This window comes from Oncorhynchus clarkii, unplaced genomic scaffold (genome assembly GCF_045791955.1).
Source record: "Oncorhynchus clarkii lewisi isolate Uvic-CL-2024 unplaced genomic scaffold, UVic_Ocla_1.0 unplaced_contig_11066_pilon_pilon, whole genome shotgun sequence".
NCBI classification, from domain to species: Eukaryota; Metazoa; Chordata; class Actinopteri; order Salmoniformes; family Salmonidae; genus Oncorhynchus; species Oncorhynchus clarkii.
The window spans coordinates 1-17,500 of record NW_027257967.1 but is presented as its reverse complement, the minus strand read 5'-3'; the positions used below and the strand labels follow the sequence as shown (position 1 = coordinate 17,500).

Sequence of the window (17,500 nt, the reverse complement as noted above, 5' to 3'; positions counted from 1 at the left end):
TCTGATGGACTGACTGTCAGTCTGACTGTTGTTCTGATAAACTGACTGTCATTCTGACTGTTGTTCTGATAGACTGACTGTTGTTCTGATGGACTGACTGTCATTCAGACTGTTGGTCTAATGGACCGACTATCATTCTGACTGTTGTTCTGATGGACTGACTGTTGTTCTGATGGACTGACTGTCATTCTGACTGTTGTTCTGATGGACAGACTGTCATTCTGACTGTTGTTCTGATAAACTGACTGTCATTCCGACTGTTGTTCTGATGGACCGACTGTCATTCTGACTGTTGTTCTGATGGACTGACTGTCGTTCTGATGGACTGACTGTCATTCTGACTGTTGAGTGGGTAGATGTCCTCTGTTCTGATGGACTGACTGTCATTCTGACGGACTGACTCATTCTAACTGTTGTTCTGATAGAATGACTGTCATTCTGATGGACTGACTGTCATTATCACTGTTGTTCTGATAGACTGTTCTGATGAACTTACTGTCATTCTGATGGACTGACTGTCATTCTGACTGTTGACTAGGTAGACTTCCTCTGTTCTGATGGACTGACTGTCATTCTGACTGTCGTTCTGATGAAGTGACTGTCATTCTGACTGTTGAGTGGGTAGTCTTCCTATGTTCTGATGGACTGACTGATCTGTCAGGTCAGGACTGTCTCATTCTGACTGTTGCTCTGATGGACTGACTGTTATTCTGACTGTCGTTCTGATGGACTGACTGAGGAGTTGAGTTTTGACACCTGTGTGTGATGTCATTCTTCTCTGCTAATATGTATTGTGTGAGCGACTGGGTCTCGTGCCAGCGTGCTGCTCTGACTGTTAGCCCACTGAACTAAAGTCTCAGGCCAAGTCTGTTTCGATCCGCCTCTTAGCTTATCATTTAAACTACGATGGAAAACCTTGTTGAACTTTTTGCTGTATTGCTTTTCTCGTCTTACTTCTACCATTGTCCAAATATCTTCCTCTCCCTCTTCCTGTCGTCCCCCAGCTCCGACTGTCGCTACGGTAACCGGGAAAAGTCCAAGCTGGATGAGTTCACCAACGACTTTGCCAAGGAGCTGCTGGAGTACAGAAAGATCCAGAAGGAGAGGAGACGCTCTTATTCCAGGTAGAGTACAGAAAGATCCAGAAGGAGAGGAGACTCTCTTATTCCAGGTAGAGTACAGAAAGATCCAGAAGTAGAGATGACGCTCTTATTCCAGGTATAATACTCATATAATACAGAAGGAGAGGAGAGACTCTTATTCCAGGTATAATGCTCATATAATACAGAAGGAGAGGAGACTCTCTTATTCCAGGTAGAGTACAGAAAGATCCAGAAGGAGAGACAACGCTCTTATTCCAGGTATAATACTCGTATAATACAGAAGGAGAGGAGACTCTTATTCCAGGTATAATACTCATATAATACAGAAGGAGAGGAGACTCTTATTCCAGGTATAATACTCATATAATACAGAAGGAGAGGAGACTCTTATTCCAGGTATAATACAGAACGATACAGAAGGAGAGGAGACTCTCTTATTCCAGGTATAATACTCATATAATACAGAAGGAGAGGAGACTCTTATTCCAGGTATAATACAGAACGATACAGAAGGAGAGGAGACTCTCTTATTCCAGGTATAATACTCATATAATACAGAAGGACAGGAGACTCTCTTATTCCAGGTAGAGTACAGAAAGATCCAGAAGGCGAGACGACGCTCTTATTCCAGGTATAATACTCATATAATACAGAAGGACAGGAGACTCTCTTATTCCAGGTATAATACTCGTATAATACAGAAGGAGAGGAGACTCTCTTATTCCAGGTAGAGTACAGAAAGATCCAGAAGGCGAGACGACGCTCTTATTCCAGGTATAATACTCATATAATACAGAAGGACAGGAGACTCTCTTATTCCAGGTATAATACTCGTATAATACAGAAGGAGAGGAGACTCTTATTCCAGGTATAATACTCATATAATACAGAAGGAGAGGAGACTCTTATTCCTGTCTCTCTCTCTCTCTGTCTCTGTCTCTGTCTCTGTCTCTCTGTCTCTCTCTCTGTCTCCAGGTCTAGGTCGTCCTACAGTAGCTCATCCTACTCCAAATCCCGTTCCCGTTCTCGTTCGTACTCCCGTTCCTCCAGTCGATCCAGATCCCGTTCCAGATCCCGTTCCAGATCCCGTTCCAGGTCTTACTCCCGCTCCTCTCCGTACTCCCGCCGCCACGGACGACCTCGCGGCTACCGCTCCCGTTCCCGTGGCTACCGCCGATCACGCTCGCCGCCGCCTTTCAGGGACGGTGGAGGGGCGGGACGGGGGAGAGGACGGGGACGAGGTTACCGGTCGCGCTCTAGATCACCTGGCCAAGGGGGGTACCGGACCCACACTCCTCCACCCCCAAGCTCCCGGAAGCCTGCCGCTGCTGGAGCGCCACCGGAGGGTGAGAGGAAGTACCCGGGCCGGACCCGGGAGAGGGATTGGGAGCCGGCAGTGTACGAACGGGGTCCAGAGCACAAAGACCCGTACGAGAGGGAGAGGTACCGGGAGTGGGAGAAGGAGTACAGAGAATGGTATGAGAAATACTTCAAAAACTACAACTCCCACAACCCTCCTCCCAATAACCCCCCCGCCTACAGGGGCCGACCCCCCCTTGGTTTCGCCCCCGCCCCTGTGGCACCCCCAGCCGGACGAGACAGAGACCCCTACAACCCTCCTCCACCCTCAGACTTCTACCCCTCCCCCCGACACCGCCTGGACCGTGGATCCTCCCCCTTCAGTCGAGGGAGGAGGCGAGGTGAGGGCTTTCCCCCTCCCCCCTCACACCCCTCCCCCAGGGGCAGGAACCAGCCAATGACTTACCAGGAGAAGTGTGCTGAGCAGTTTGGAACTCTGCCGCTGTCCCGGTCAGCCAATCAGGATCATCAGACGCCACTGAAGGTCGCAAAGGGTGACAGAGATCCGTCGTCGAGCGTCGCCTCTCCCGCGGTCACTGTGACCTCCGACCTGAAAGAGCAGAAGCACAGGAAGAGGAAGAAGAGGAAGACTGAGCAGGGGAGAGGGGGAGGGGAGTCCTTCAGTGCTTCTGACTCTACGGACGACGCTCGGAAAGAAGAGAAGGAGGAGAAGAAGAAGAGAACCGGGAGTACTCCCGTTGGTTCGTCAAGCCATGACGACTCCACCCCAGTACGGGACGAGCCAATAGACAGCGACGCCTCAGACTCAGTCCCGGACAAAGCTGATAGGTGGACCAGGGACAGTAAGGAGGAGGAAGTGAGGAGAAAGAGTGACAGAGTTTATAAACGCGGACCGGACTCCAGCGTAGCGAGGAAAGACTCATCGTCCAAGAGATGGAAGACCGTTAGAGAGACAGACCGGGACCAGACCGGTACATACCGGGACCAGACCGGTACATACCGGGACCAGACCGGTGCATACCGGGACCAGATCGGTGCAGACCGGGACCAGATCGGTGCAGACCGGGACCAGACCGGTACAGACGGTTTAGCCTACCAGAAGACTTCTCTAACAGAACCGTCAGCCAAACGGGTCAAAGATGAATCTATTCCCTTCCAACCAGACTCTTGCACCTCCCTCCAGAGAGAGATGGAACTCCAACACCCTGCGCCCCTAGCATCAGCTCCCAAACTACCTCCTCCTAAACCCCACGCAGACCAGCTTGACACAGTCAGAATCAACCCAGACTCATTCAAACCTGTCAGAACTGACCCAGACCAGTTTAAACCTGTCAGAACTGACCCAGACCAGTTTAAACCTGTCAGAACTGACCCAGACCAGTTTAAACCTGTCAGAACCGACCCAGACCAGTTTAAACCTGTCAGAACCGACCCAGACCAGTTTAAACCTGTCAGAACCGACCCAGACCAGTTCAACACAGTTAGAACCGACCCAGACCAGTTTAAACCGGTTAGAACCGGCCCGGATCAGTTTAAACCGTTCAGAACCGACCTGGACCATTCCAGACCAGCCAAGGAGGAGCAGAGAGGGAAGAGAGATCCAGGGTTTCGGCAGGACAGGGGCTCAGGGAGAGAGGACAAGCCCAGGAGAGAGGCTGACATCAGGGTGGGTAGAGAACAGGAGAGAGACCCTGGCAAAGCTCCAGACACCAAGTCTGAGAAGAGGAGGAGGAGGAGGAAGGAGGAGGAGGAGGAGAAGAGGAAGACGAGAAAGGAGGAGAGGAGTATGTCTGATAAGGAGATGGAGGTGCCCCGAATCAAATCACCCGGAGTGGAGCTCACCGAGACCGTACAACCCTGCAACCTCAAACGTGACGTCGAGGAGGAGAGGGAGAGGGCTTCCGTAAGGCCTCTGATGGAGAGCGGGACGAAAGGAGGAGAACCTCAGAGGAAGATTAAGACCAACAGAGAAGAAGGGAGGAGGACCGGCAAGCTTGCGGGCGTGGCCGGAACAGAGGCAGCCAATCAGAGCAGCTATATCAAGGGAAGCGTGGAGAGGAGCAAAGCCAAGAGGAACCGTAAGGTCCCAGTGTCCGACGGACCGGGAACCACCGTGGACTACACCAGGTGAGACTGGCTGTGTGGAAAACTGATTATTTAGTCTAGTAGTAACGAGTGGAAACCTGAGTGGGTTGACAGGAAGTCTCTCTGGGATAACAGGAAGTCTCTCTGGGTTGACAGGAAGTCTCTCTGGGATAGCAGGAAGTCTCTCTGGGTTGACAGGAAGTCTCTCTGGGATAACAGGGACAATGTCAAGTCATAACACATGATACAGTCCTACCCAATCCCCCAGGGGGCAGTAGTCCTGTGTGGTGGAGGAGGAGGTATCTATATTAACTATGTGTTGTGTATTACATCACCAGTCCCCCAGGGGCAGTAGTCCTGTGAGGAGGAGGAGGAGGAGGTGTCTATATTAACTATGTGTTGTTGTGTATTACATCACCAATCCCCCAGGGGGCAGTAGTCCTGTGAGGAGGAGGAGGTGTCTATATTAACTATGTGTTGTTGTGTATTACATCACCAATCCCCCAGGGGGCAGTAGTCCTGTGAGGAGGAGGAGGTGTCTATATTAACTATGTGTTGTTGTGTATTACACCACCAGTCCCCCAGGGGGCAGTAGTCCTGTGAGGAGGAGATGGAGGAGGAGGAGGAGGAGGAGGTGTCTATATTAACTATGTGTTGTTGTGTATTACACCACCAGTCCCCCAGGGGGCAGTAGTCCTGTGAGGAGGAGGAGGAGATGGAGGAGGAGGAGGAGGTGTCTATATTAACTATGTGTTGTTGTGTATTACACCACCAGTCCCCCAGGGGGCAGTAGTCCTGTGAGGAGGAGGAGGTGTCTATATTAGCTATGTGTTGTTGTGTATTACACCACCAGTCCCCCAGGGGGCAGTAGTCATGTGAGGAGGAGGAGGAAGAGGAGGAGGTGTCTATATTAACTATGTGTTGTTGTGTATTACACCACCAGTCCCCCAGGGGGCAGTAGTCCTGCGTGGAGGAGGAGGAGGTGTCTATATTAACTATGTGTTGTTGTGTATTACACCACCAGTCCCCCAGGGGGCAGTAGTCCTGTGTGGAGGAGGAGGAGGTGTCTATATTAACTATGTGTTGTTGTGTATTACATCACCAGTCCCCCAGGGGGCAGTAGTCCTGCGTGGAGGAGGAGGAGGTGTCTATATTAACTATGTGTTGTTGTGTATTACACCACCAGTCCCCCAGGGGGCAGTAGTCCTGCGTGGAGGAGGAGGAGGTGTCTATATTAACTATGTGTTGTTGTGTATTACACCACCAGTCCCCCAGGGGGCAGTAGTCCTGTGAGGAGGAGGAGGAGGTGGAGGAGGAGGAGGAGGTGTCTATATTAACTATGTTTTGTTGTGTATTACACCACCAGTCCCCCAGGGGGCAGTAGTCCTGTGAGGTGGAGGAGGAGGAGGTGTCTATATTAACTATGTGTTGTTGTGTATTACACCACCAGTCCCCCAGGGGGCAGTAGTCCTGTGTGTGGCGATGGATCAGAGGGCAGAGCAGAGCAGAGGAAGACTGTCGTTAAAACACTGGAGGAATACACCAATGACAGCTCGGCACCTGCTGACGGTCATATAGTACTCATACAGGTGACACACAGCTCTACACCTGTTAGACTAGATAGTACTCATACAGGTCAGAGACACACAGCTCTACACCTGCTAGACTAGATAGTACTCATACAGGAGACACAGCTCTACACCTGTTAGACTAGATAGTACTCATACAGGAGACACACAGCTCTACACCTGTTAGACTAGATAGTACTCATACAGGAGACACACAGCTCTACACCTGTTAGACTAGATAGTACTCATACAGGTCAGAGACACACAGCTTTACACCTGTTAGACTAAATAGTACTCATACATGAGACACACAGCTCTACACCTGTTAGACTAGATAGTACTAACAAAGGTCAGAGACACACAGCTCTACACCTGTTAGAATAAATAGTACTCATACATGAGACACACAGCTCTACACCTGTTAGACTAGATAGTACTCATACAGGAGACACACAGCTCTACACCTGTTAGACTAGATAGTACTCATACATGAGACACACAGCTATACACCTGTTAGACTAGATAGTACTCATACAGGTCAGAGACACACAGCTCTACACCTGTTAGAATAAATAGTACTCATACATGAGACACACAGCTCTACACCTGTTAGACTAGATAGTACTCATACAGGAGACACACAGCTCTACACCTGTTAGACTAGATAGTACTCATACATGAGACACACAGCTATACACCTGTTAGACTAGATAGTACTCATACAGGAGACACACAGCTCTACACCTGTTAGACTAGATAGTACTCATACATGAGACACACAGCTATACACCTGTTCGACTAGAGTACTCATACAGGTCAGAGACACACAGCTCTACACCTGTTAGACTAAATAGTACTCATACATGAGACACACAGCTCTACACCTGTTAGACTAGATAGTACTCATACAGGAGACACACAGCTCTACACCTGTTCGACTAGATAGTACTCATACAGGTCAGAGACACACAGCTCTACACCTGTTAGACTAGATAGTACTCATACAGGAGACACACAGCTCTACACCTGTTCGACTAGATAGTACTCATACAGGAGACACACAGCTCTACACCTGTTAGACTAGATAGTACTCATACAGGAGACACAGCTCTACACCTGTTAGACTAGATAGTACTCATACAGGAGACACACAGCTCTACACCTGTTAGACTAGATAGTACTCATACAGGTCAGAGACACACAGCTCTACACCTGTTCGACTAGATAGTACTCATACAGGTCAGAGACACACAGCTCTACACCTGTTAGACTAGATAGTACTCATACAGGTCAGAGACACACAGCTCTACACCTGTTAGACTAGATAGTACTCATACAGGTCAGAGACACACAGCTCTACACCTGTTAGACTAGATAGTACTCATACAGGAGACACAGCTCAGACGTGTTCTCTTCTCTCCTCGTCCAGGTCCCTCGCTCCAAGTGGGAGAAGGAGGACTACGAATCAGAGGAAGAGGAAGGAGGAGGGGTCAGGGTTAAACTCCGCCCCCTGCTCACCCCCTCCCTGCCTTTCCCCCCTGGACCCCACATCACCGTGACGACGGAGACGGAGGCAGTGCGAAGGAAAGAGAGGGACTGTACCTTTCCCAAGCCAGAGATAACTATGTCCCCCTCTAGTGGCAGAGACAGAGAAGACGGCCTGCAGGGTGGAAAACACTCCGGAGACCCTTCTGAGAAAGACGGAGAGACGGAGAGAAAGAGAGATCAGTTAAAGGAAAAGGAGCAGGAGAGGGAAAGGGATAACGAACGGGACAGAGAGCGGGCGAAAGAGAGAGAAAGAGAGAGGGAACACAGCCGTGCTTCTGACAAAGATATGGACAGACCGAGAAAGATTCCCTCTTCCTCTTCCTCTCAGCGGCCGGAGAGGAGAGAGAGAGAAGGAGAGAGGACTGGGGAGAGAGGGATCGACCACATCAGTGAGAAGAGCTCCTCTCAGCGGCCGGAGCGAGAGAGAAGAGAGAGAGGAGGAGAGAGGACTGGGGAGAGAGGGAGCGACCACATCAGTGAGAAGAGCTCCTCTCAGCGGCCGGAGCGAGAGAGGAGAGAGAGAGGAGGAGAGAGGACTGGGGAGAGAGGGAGCGACCACATCAGTGAGAAGAGCTCCTCTCAGCGGCCGGAGCGAGAGAGGAGAGAGAGAGAAGGAGAGAGGACTGTGGAGAGAGGGAGCAACCACATCAGTGAGAAGAGCTCCTCTCAGCGGCCGGAGCGAGAGAGAGGAGGAGAGAGGACTGGGGAGAGAGGGAGCGACCACAGCAGCGAAAAGAGCTCCTCTTCCTCCTCACACTCTTACTCACGAGATCGTAAACCTTTTTCTTCTTCCAGGGACCACAAAGCGACCTCTGACCCCAGAGCCAGGGAGCACAGAGACCACAAACATAAAGACCACAACGACCAGAACTCCTCCACCGTTGACCGTAACACCAACTCTACTGACCGTAGACCACTAGACGACCAGGAGACCACCAGAGAACACAGAGACCGCCTCGACCCCAAACACAAAGACCACAGAGAGCTAGGCAGTGCCTCTCCCGTCTCCAAGAGAGCCCCACCCCCATCGGACCCCTCCTCCTCCAGCACCCAGAGATCTCAGGGAAGCTCTGAGCCCACCGGACCTAGCGAAAGCAGCCCTGGCAGGGACACGACGCAGGACAGATACCCCTCTCCTCAGGTCTCCATCTCCGTGGAGAACCAGCCCGGGAGGGGGAAGGCTGAGGGAGAAGAGCCCAGAGTGGAGCGCTCCTCAGCGGGGAGACAGAGCCAACAGGCCAGCCTAGGAAACCTAGAGAAGGAGATGAGTGGTGGAAAGCCCCACCAACACCCAGCCTCACTCCTACAGCCCCCCAGGACTGACAACAGGGCAGGGGTGCCCCGAGCTGTCAGAGAGAGAGAGAGAAAGAAAGAGAGAGAGAGGCAGATGCAAAAGATGAGGGAGAAGATGGAGAAGGAGAGAGATGAGGAGGGAGATAAAGAGGTCAATAGGGAGAAGGAGAGAGAGAGAGGGGTCGATGGGGAGAAGGAGAGAGAGAGAGGGGTCGATAGGGAGAAGGAGAGAGAGAGAGGGGTCGATAGGGAGAAGGAGAGAGAGAGAGGGGTCGATAGGGAGAAGGAGAGAGAGAGAGGGGTCGATAGGGAGAAGGAGAGAGAGAGAGGGGTCGATAGGGAGAAGGAGAGAGAGAGAGGGGTCGATAGGGAGAAGGAGAGAGAGAGAGGGGTGGATAGGGAGAAGGAGAGAGAGAGAGGGGTGGATAGGGAGAAGGAGAGAGAGAGGGGTCGATAGGGAGAAGGAGAGAGAGAGAGGGGTGGATAGGGAGGAGAGAGAGAGAGGGGTCGATAGGGAGAAGGAGAGAGAGAGAGGGGTGGGTAGGGAGAAGGAGAGAGAGAGAGGGGTGAGTAGGGAGAAGGAGAGAGGGAGGGAGAACCCTAAAGTCAGACCCCCTCCCTCGGCCCCTTCTTCCAGACCTCCTCCCTCGGTCCCTTCTTCCAGACCTCCTCCCTCGGTCCCTTCTTCCAGATCTCCTCCCTCGGTCCCTTCTTCCAGACCTCCTCCCTCGGTCCCTTCTTCCAGAACTCCTCCCCCGGTCCCTTCTTCCAGACCTCCTCCCTCGGTTCCTTCTTCCAGAACTCCTCCTGACCTGGTCAGAGAGACTGATGAGGCCTTCGAACCTGACTACAGCGAGGGAGAGATCTCAGAGGGGGAGGAGGAAGGAGAGAGAGCGGTGGAGGGAGAGAGAGCGGTGGAGGGAGAGAGAGCGGTGGAGGGAGAGAGAGTGGAGGGAGAGAGAGCGGTGGAGGGAGAGAGAGTGGAGGGAGAGAGAGCGGTGGAGGGAGAGAGCGGCAGAAGTCGTAGCAGCAGCGCCAGCTCTGTCGGTAGCCTGGGCAACAAGAAAGACAAGAAGAAGAAAGATAGAAAAGAGAAGAAGAAACAGAAGAAGAAGAAGAAGAAGAAGGATAGAAAGCAGAGGAGACAGGGGAGCCTGGACTCTGAGGAGGGAGAGATCACGGGACTGAAACACAAACACAAGAAGAAGAACAAGGAGAAAGAGGACAATGAGAGAGAAGAAGAAGAGGAGGTGGAGGAGAGAAGAGGAGAAGACCAAATGGCTAGCGTAGCCTTATGAGACGTTTTCGTTGTGAAGCGTTTTCGACACGTTTCAGCCCAAGGCTCGTGGCCCCTAAACCTTATTCCCTAACTAGTGCACGACTTAAGGACAAGCCTAGTGTACTAAGAGGGGAATTCGGGTGCCATTTTTCGGAGGAAAGAGACTTGGTTTTTCTTCCCTCCTGTCAGTGAACTGTAAGGTCCTCAAGAGAGGCATCACACAGCCTGTATTCCAAACACCTATTCCCTATATAGGGGCCCTATACGTAGGGGACGTGGGTGTCGTTTGTGCCGGGACACCCCGTAGTGTAGATAGTAAAGAGGACTTGAACCGCTCTGCTCTGCTGTTCACTCTAGTTCAACTCTTTATCTAAGGGGGGATGTTTTGTTTAGTTTTTTTTGCTGAGGATTTGAAATAATTTAATGAATTTAAAGGCTGATGTATAAAATAAATATATATTTTGTTTTTTTTAGACTCTGCTAAAACAGAGGCTGTTTGCTTGGACCAGTCGGTTTACTTGAATGATGCTTATAACTATATTTTGTGTGTGTTTAAAAAAAATAAAAGGATGTAATTGCTAAACCTTGGTTTGTCCCTCCCCTCCCCCCGTCCCCCCGTCCCCCGTCCTCCCCCCGTCCTCCCGTCCCTCCCAGGTCTTTATTTGGTTTGTCCCTCCCCTCCCCCCGTCCCTCCCAGGTCTTTATTTGGTTTGTCCCTCCCCTCCCCCCGTCCCCCCGTCCCTCCCAGGTCTTTATTTGGTTTGTCCCTCCCCTCCTCCCGTCCCCCCGTCCCCCGTCCTCCCCCCGTCCCCCCGTCCCCCGTCCTCCCCCCGTCCTCCCGTCCCTCCCAGGTCTTTATTTGGTTTGTCCCTCCCCTCCCCCCGTCCCTCCCAGGTCTTTATTTGGTTTGTCCCTCCCCTCCCCCCGTCCCCCCGTCCCTCCCAGGTCTTTATTTGGTTTGTCCCTCCCCTCCCCCCGTCCCTCCCAGGTCTTTATTTGGTTTGTCCCTCCCCTCCCCCCGTCCTCCCGTCCCTCCCAGGTCTTTATTTGGTTTGTCCGTCCCCTCCCCCCGTCCCTCCCAGGTCTTTATTTGGTTTGTCCCTCCCCTCCCCCCGTCCTCCCGTCCCTCCCAGGTCTTTATTTGGTTTGTCCCTCCCCTCCCCCCGTCCTCCCGTCACTCCCCTCCCGTCCCTCCCAGGTCTTTATTTGGTTTGTCCCTCCCCTCCCCCCGTCCTCCCGTCACTCCCCTCCCGTCCCTCCCAGGTCTTTATTTGGTTTGTCCCTCCCCTCCCCCGTCCTCCCGTCCCTCCCAGGTCTTTATTTGGTTTGTCCCTCCCCTCCTCCCGTCCTCCCGTCACTCCCCTCCCGTCCCTCCCAGGTCTTTACTTGGTTTGTCCCTCCCCTCCTGTCCCTCCAGTCCCCCCGTCCTCCCGTCCCTCCCCCCGTCCTCCCGTCCCTCCCCTCCTGTCCCTCCAGTCCCCCCGTCCTCCCGTCCCTCCTGTCCCTCCAGTCCCCCCGTCCTCCCGTCCCTCCCCCCGTCCTCCCGTCCCTCCCCCGTCCTCCCGTCCCTCCCCTCCTGTCCCTCCAGTCCTCCCCTCCCCCTGTCCCTCCAGTCCCCCCGTCCTCCCGTCCCTCCCCCCGTCCTCCCGTCCCTCCCCTCCCCTCCTGTCCCTCCAGTCCCCCCGTCCTCCCGTCCCTCCCCCCGTCCTCCAGTCCCCCCGTCCTCCCGTCCCTCCCCCCGTCCTCCCGTCCCTCCCCCCGTCCTCCAGTCCCCCCGTCCTCCCGTCCCTCCCCTCCTGTCCCTCCAGTCCCCCGTCCTCCCGTCCTCCAGTCCCCCCCGTCCTCCCGTCCCTCCCCTCCTGTCCCTCCAGTCCCCCCGTCCTCCCGTCCCTCCCCCCGTCCTCCCGTCCCTCCCCCCGTCCTCCCGTCCCTCCCAGGTGTTTATTGAAGAGTTTCTACGACCTGGGATGGATCCCAAATAGCAACCAGTTCCCGATGTAGTGGACTATATACAGAATAGTGCACCGTTATGGACACACACACAATATATACCATCTGATTAGATATGTATTCTAGAGTGAAAATACCATCTTTTCATATCAGATATACATTCTCTAGAGTGAAAATACCATCTTTTCATATATCAGATATACATTCTCTAGAGTGAAAATACCATCTTTTCATATCAGATATACATTCTCTAGAGTGAAAATACCATCTTTTCATATATCAGATATACATTCTCTAGAGTGAAAATACCATCTTTTCATATCAGATATACATTCTCTAGAGTGAAAATACCATCTTTTCATATCAGATATACATTCTCTAGAGTGAAAATACCATCTTTTCATATCAGATATACATTCTCTAGAGTGAAAATACCATCTTTTCATATCAGATATACATTCTCTAGAGTGAAAATACCATCTTTTCATATCAGATATACATTCTCTAGAGTGAAAATACCATCTTTTCATATCAGATATACATTCTCTAGAGTGAAAATACCATCTTTTCATATCAGATATACATTCTCTAGAGTGAAAATACCATCTTTTCATATATCAGATATACATTCTCTAGAGTGAAAATACCATCTTTTCATATATCAGATATACATTCTCTAGAGTGAAAATACCATCTTTTCATATCAGATATACATTCTCTAGAGTGAAAATACCATCTTTTCATATCAGATATACATTCTCTAGAGTGAAAATACCATCTTTTCATATCAGATATACATTCTCTAGAGTGAAAATACCATCTTTTCATATCAGATATACATTCTCTAGAGTGAAAATACCATCTTTTCATATCAGATATACATTCTCTAGAGTGAAAATACCATCTTTTCATATCAGATATACATTCTCTAGAGTGAAAATACCATCTTTTCATATATCAGATATACATTCTCTAGAGTGAAAATACCATCTTTTCATATCAGATATACATTCTCTAGAGTGAAAATACCATCTTTTCATATCAGATATACATTCTCTAGAGTGAAAATACCATCTTTTCATATCAGATATACATTCTCTAGAGTGAAAATACCATCTTTTCATATCAGATATACATTCTCTAGAGTGAAAATACCATCTTTTCATATCAGATATACATTCTCTAGAGTGAAAATACCATCTTTTCATATCAGATATACATTCTCTAGAGTGAAAACGTGTAGGAGGAGGACGAAAAGCACTATCGAGATGTAAATTAATGCTACTCTAGACTAACCTAGAGGTAGTTGTGGGTCTATGTTACTCTGCTGTCAACAGACTGAGCTAGAGTGACCTAGAGGTAGTTGTGGGTCTATGTTACTCTGCTGTCAACAGACTGAGCTAGAGTGACCTAGAGGTAGTTGTGGGTCTATATTTTGCAAAAGTACTTCCCAAAATTCACCAGATTTCCAGAAATCCCAGGTTGTAGGATTCCCAGATTCCCTTCTTGATTTTAGGAATCTGGGATTAAAAATAATATATATGTATATATATATAATAATATATGATAGAATATATATATATAATATATATATATATATATATATATAAATAAAAATAAGTTTCCAGAGTTGTTCAACCCTAGAGGTAGTAGGGGGCCATGTCTTATGGCACCTGCATTAATTATATTTGACAATCTGTGAATATTGTTGTTAGTGGAGCTGGACTGGGGGTAGAGATGCACTGGATGGTGTTACATATTGGATTCAAAAGGTTCGATGCATTGCACTGTGAAGATTCATCCATCTGTGACTTGGGTTTCTGCAATGGCCTCTGTTTAATTTAAACAACCAGCTGAATGAACCGGAGGGACATTTTTATTTTTTTTCCCCCTCTTGTTTTGAAGATAATAATTAAAAAATTCTGCAAAAAACAAGAAGTTGTTCTCCATTTTCTTTCTTTCTCACTTTTAGTTTGTTTGTTTTTTTTACCCAGAAATCAAAGGTGCTTCTAATGTGGATCACTTTATATTCTGTCTGTAATTTATATTAAGGGTCTGTAATTTATATTAAGGGTCTGTAGTTTATATTAAGGTTTATATTAAGGGTCTGTAATTTATATTAAGGGTCTGTAATTTATATTAAGGGTCTGTAGTTTATATTAAGGTTTATATTAAGGGTCTGTAATTTATATTAAGGGTCTGTAATTTATATTAAGGGTCTGTAATTTATATTAAGGGTCTGTAGTTTATATTAAGGTTTATATTAAGGGTCTGTAATTTATATTAAGGGTCTGTAATTTATATTAGGGGTCTGTAATTTATATTAAGGGTCTGTAATTTATATTAAGGTTCTGTAATTTATATTAAGGGTCTCATTTATATTAGGGGTCTGTAGTGTATATTAAGGGTCTGTAATTTATATTAGGGGTCTGTAATTTATATTAGGGGTCTGTAGTGTATATTAAGGGTCTGTAATTTATATTAAGGGTCTGTAATTTATATTAGGGGTCTGATATTTATAATAACGTTCTGTAATTTATATAAAGGTTTATATGAAGGGTCTGTAATTTATATTAAGGGTCTGTAATTTATATTAGTGGTCTGTAATTTATATTAAGGGTCTGTAATTTATATAAAGGTTTATATTAAGGGTCTGTAATTTATTTTAAGGGTCTGTAATTTATATTAGGGGTCTGTAATTTATATTAAGGGTCCGTAATTTATATTAAGGGTCTAATTTATATTAAGGTTTATATTAAGGGTCTGTAATTTATATTAAGGGTCTGTAGTTTATATTAAGGGTCTGTAATTTATATTAAGGTTTATATTAAGGGTCTGTAATTTATATTAAGGGTCTGTAATTTATATTAAGGGTCTGTAATTTATATTAAGGGTCTTTAGTTTATATTAGGGGTCTGTAATTTATATTAGGGGTCTGTAGTGTATATTAAGGGTCTGTAATTTATATTAAGGGTCTGTAATTTATATTAGGGGTCTGATATTTATATTAACGTTCTGTAATTTATATAAAGGTTTATATGAAGGGTCTGTAATTTATATTAAGGGTCTGTAATTTATATTAGTGGTCTGTAATTTATATTAAGGGTCTGTAATTTATATAAAGGTTTATATTAAGGGTCTAATTTATTTTAAGGGTCTGTAATTTATATTAGGGGTCTGTAATTTATATTAAGGGTCTGTAATTTATATTAAGGGTCTAATTTATATTAAGGTTTATATTAAGGGTCTGTAATTTATATTAAGGGTATGTAGTTTATATTAAGGGTCTGTAATTTATATTAAGGTTTATATTAAGGGTCTGTAATTTATATTAAGGGTCTGTAATTTATATTAAGGGTCTGTAATTTATATTAAGGGTCTGTAATTTATATTAAGGGTCTGTAATTTATATTAAGGTTTATATTAAGGGTCTGTAATTTATATTAAGGTTTATATTAAGGGTCTGTAATTTATATTAAGGGTCTGTAATTTATATTAAGGGTCTAATTTATATTAAGGTTTATATTAAGGGTCTGTAATTTATATTAAGGGTCTTTAATTTATATTAAGGGTCTGTAATTTATATTAAGGGTCTTTAGTTTATATTAAGGGTCTGTAATTTATATTAAGGGTCTGTAATTTATATTAAGGGTCTGTAATTTATATTAAGGTTTATATTAAGGGTCTAATTTATATTAAGGTTTATATTAAGGGTCTTTAATTTATATTAAGGGTCTGTAATTTATATTAAGGGTCTAATTTATATTAAGGTTTATATTAAGGGTCTGTAATTTATATTAAGGGTCTTTAATTTATATTAAGGGTCTGTAGTTTATATTAAGGGTCTGTCATTTATATTAAGGTTTATATTAAGGGTCTGTAATTTATATTAAGGGTCAGTAATTTATATTAAGGGTCTGTAGTTTATATTAAGGGTCAGTAGTGTATATTAAGGGTCAGTAATTTATATTAAGGGTCTGTAATTTATATTAAGGGTCTGTAGTTTATATTAAGGGTCTGTAATTTATATTAAGGTTTATATTAAGGGTCTGTAATTTATATTAAGGGTCTGTAATTTATATTAAGGGTCAGTAATTTATATTAAGGGTCTGTAGTTTATATTAAGGGTCAGTAGTGTATATTAAGGGTCAGTAATTTATATTAAGGGTCTGTAATTTATATTAAGGGTCTGTAGTGTATATTAGGGGTCAGTAATGTATATTAAGGGTCAGTTTGCTCATTGTTACTTCCACATCTGTTAATGTTTTACTAAATCTAGTCACTAATGTATAGTTTCCTTAAACAGCCTTGTGTCCTTATTCTGTTACTCGGGTAGAATGTCTACCAGTGTACTCGTCTTTTTGGTGAGAAATTACACTGGTCAACTCAAAACATTTTAATAAAGTATAAATCACACTCATTTTAGATTAGGGACTGGAAAAACATACTTTACTAATGATGGGGTGCGAAGGGGGCGGAGTTGAACCCTGACCCCTCCTCCAGACGTGTCCCAAGTGAAAAGCTTGGCGAGTGAAGACCTTTGACCTTCTTAACGTGTTGTTCTGTCGGATCAGCCATGCCCCGACTAGTTTCACGACGGTTTTTAGGAACTTTTAATTGAAGTCGCCTATCATACTAGTCAAGCGCAGGATCTGCAAGGAAGGTTCGATGCCAAGATGAGGTTTTTAGGCTTCTGGTAAAAGAGGGAGATGGAGGAACGAGGCTAACACATGTCTGTAGCTTTATTTATTTTTATTCCGCTATTTAACTTGGCAAGTGAGTTAAGAACAAATTCTTATTAACAATGACGGACTACACCGGCTAAACCCGGACGACGCTGGGCTAATTGTGCACCGCCCTATGGGACTCCCATTCACGGTCGGATGTGATACAGCTAAACTAGTTAGGTAAATGTTTAAATTAGTTGACCATTGACCAAACTGACAAACATGAGCTTCAATGATTCGCCCACGCAATGCCCATTTTAATCGGATGAAAATATGGACCCACCAACCGACGACGACAAAACGGTTCCCACCGAGGAAAAGGAATGGGGCCACCAACGACAACAGAAGGGACACACACATACTTACAATGACACCCCAACACACACACACACACACACACATACTTACAATGACACCCCAACACACACACACACACACACACATACTTACAATGACACCCCAACACACACACACACACAAACACACACACACTTACAATGACACCCCAACACACACACAATGACACACACACACACACACAATATAACCATGTTATTTATTCTATTCATTACTAATGTAGGGGTACATGGACTCAGTACTGGTACTCTCTGTATAGAACCATGTTAT

The 17,500-nt window shown here is 46.5% G+C and overlaps 1 protein-coding gene across 2 annotated transcripts in view; it reads left to right on the top strand.

The window, feature by feature from the left end:
• LOC139394308 (E3 ubiquitin-protein ligase RBBP6-like) overlaps positions 1 to 10,535 on the top strand; it is a 47,615-nt gene extending 37,080 nt beyond the window's left edge. Inside the window, exons 16-20 of one of the 2 annotated variants that reach the window (XM_071142347.1) lie at positions 1,005 to 1,124; positions 2,079 to 4,550; positions 5,959 to 6,097; positions 7,506 to 9,366; positions 9,422 to 10,535. In XM_071142347.1, the coding sequence (XP_070998448.1) occupies positions 1,005 to 1,124; positions 2,079 to 4,550; positions 5,959 to 6,097; positions 7,506 to 9,366; positions 9,422 to 10,215 (5,386 nt within the window). In that variant the 3' untranslated portion in view covers positions 10,216 to 10,535. The remainder of the gene's footprint in view (positions 1 to 1,004; positions 1,125 to 2,078; positions 4,551 to 5,958; positions 6,098 to 7,505; positions 9,367 to 9,421) is intronic. The other variant, XM_071142346.1, reaches the window with a different exon arrangement.
• The last annotated feature ends 6,965 nt before the right edge of the window (positions 10,536 to 17,500 follow it).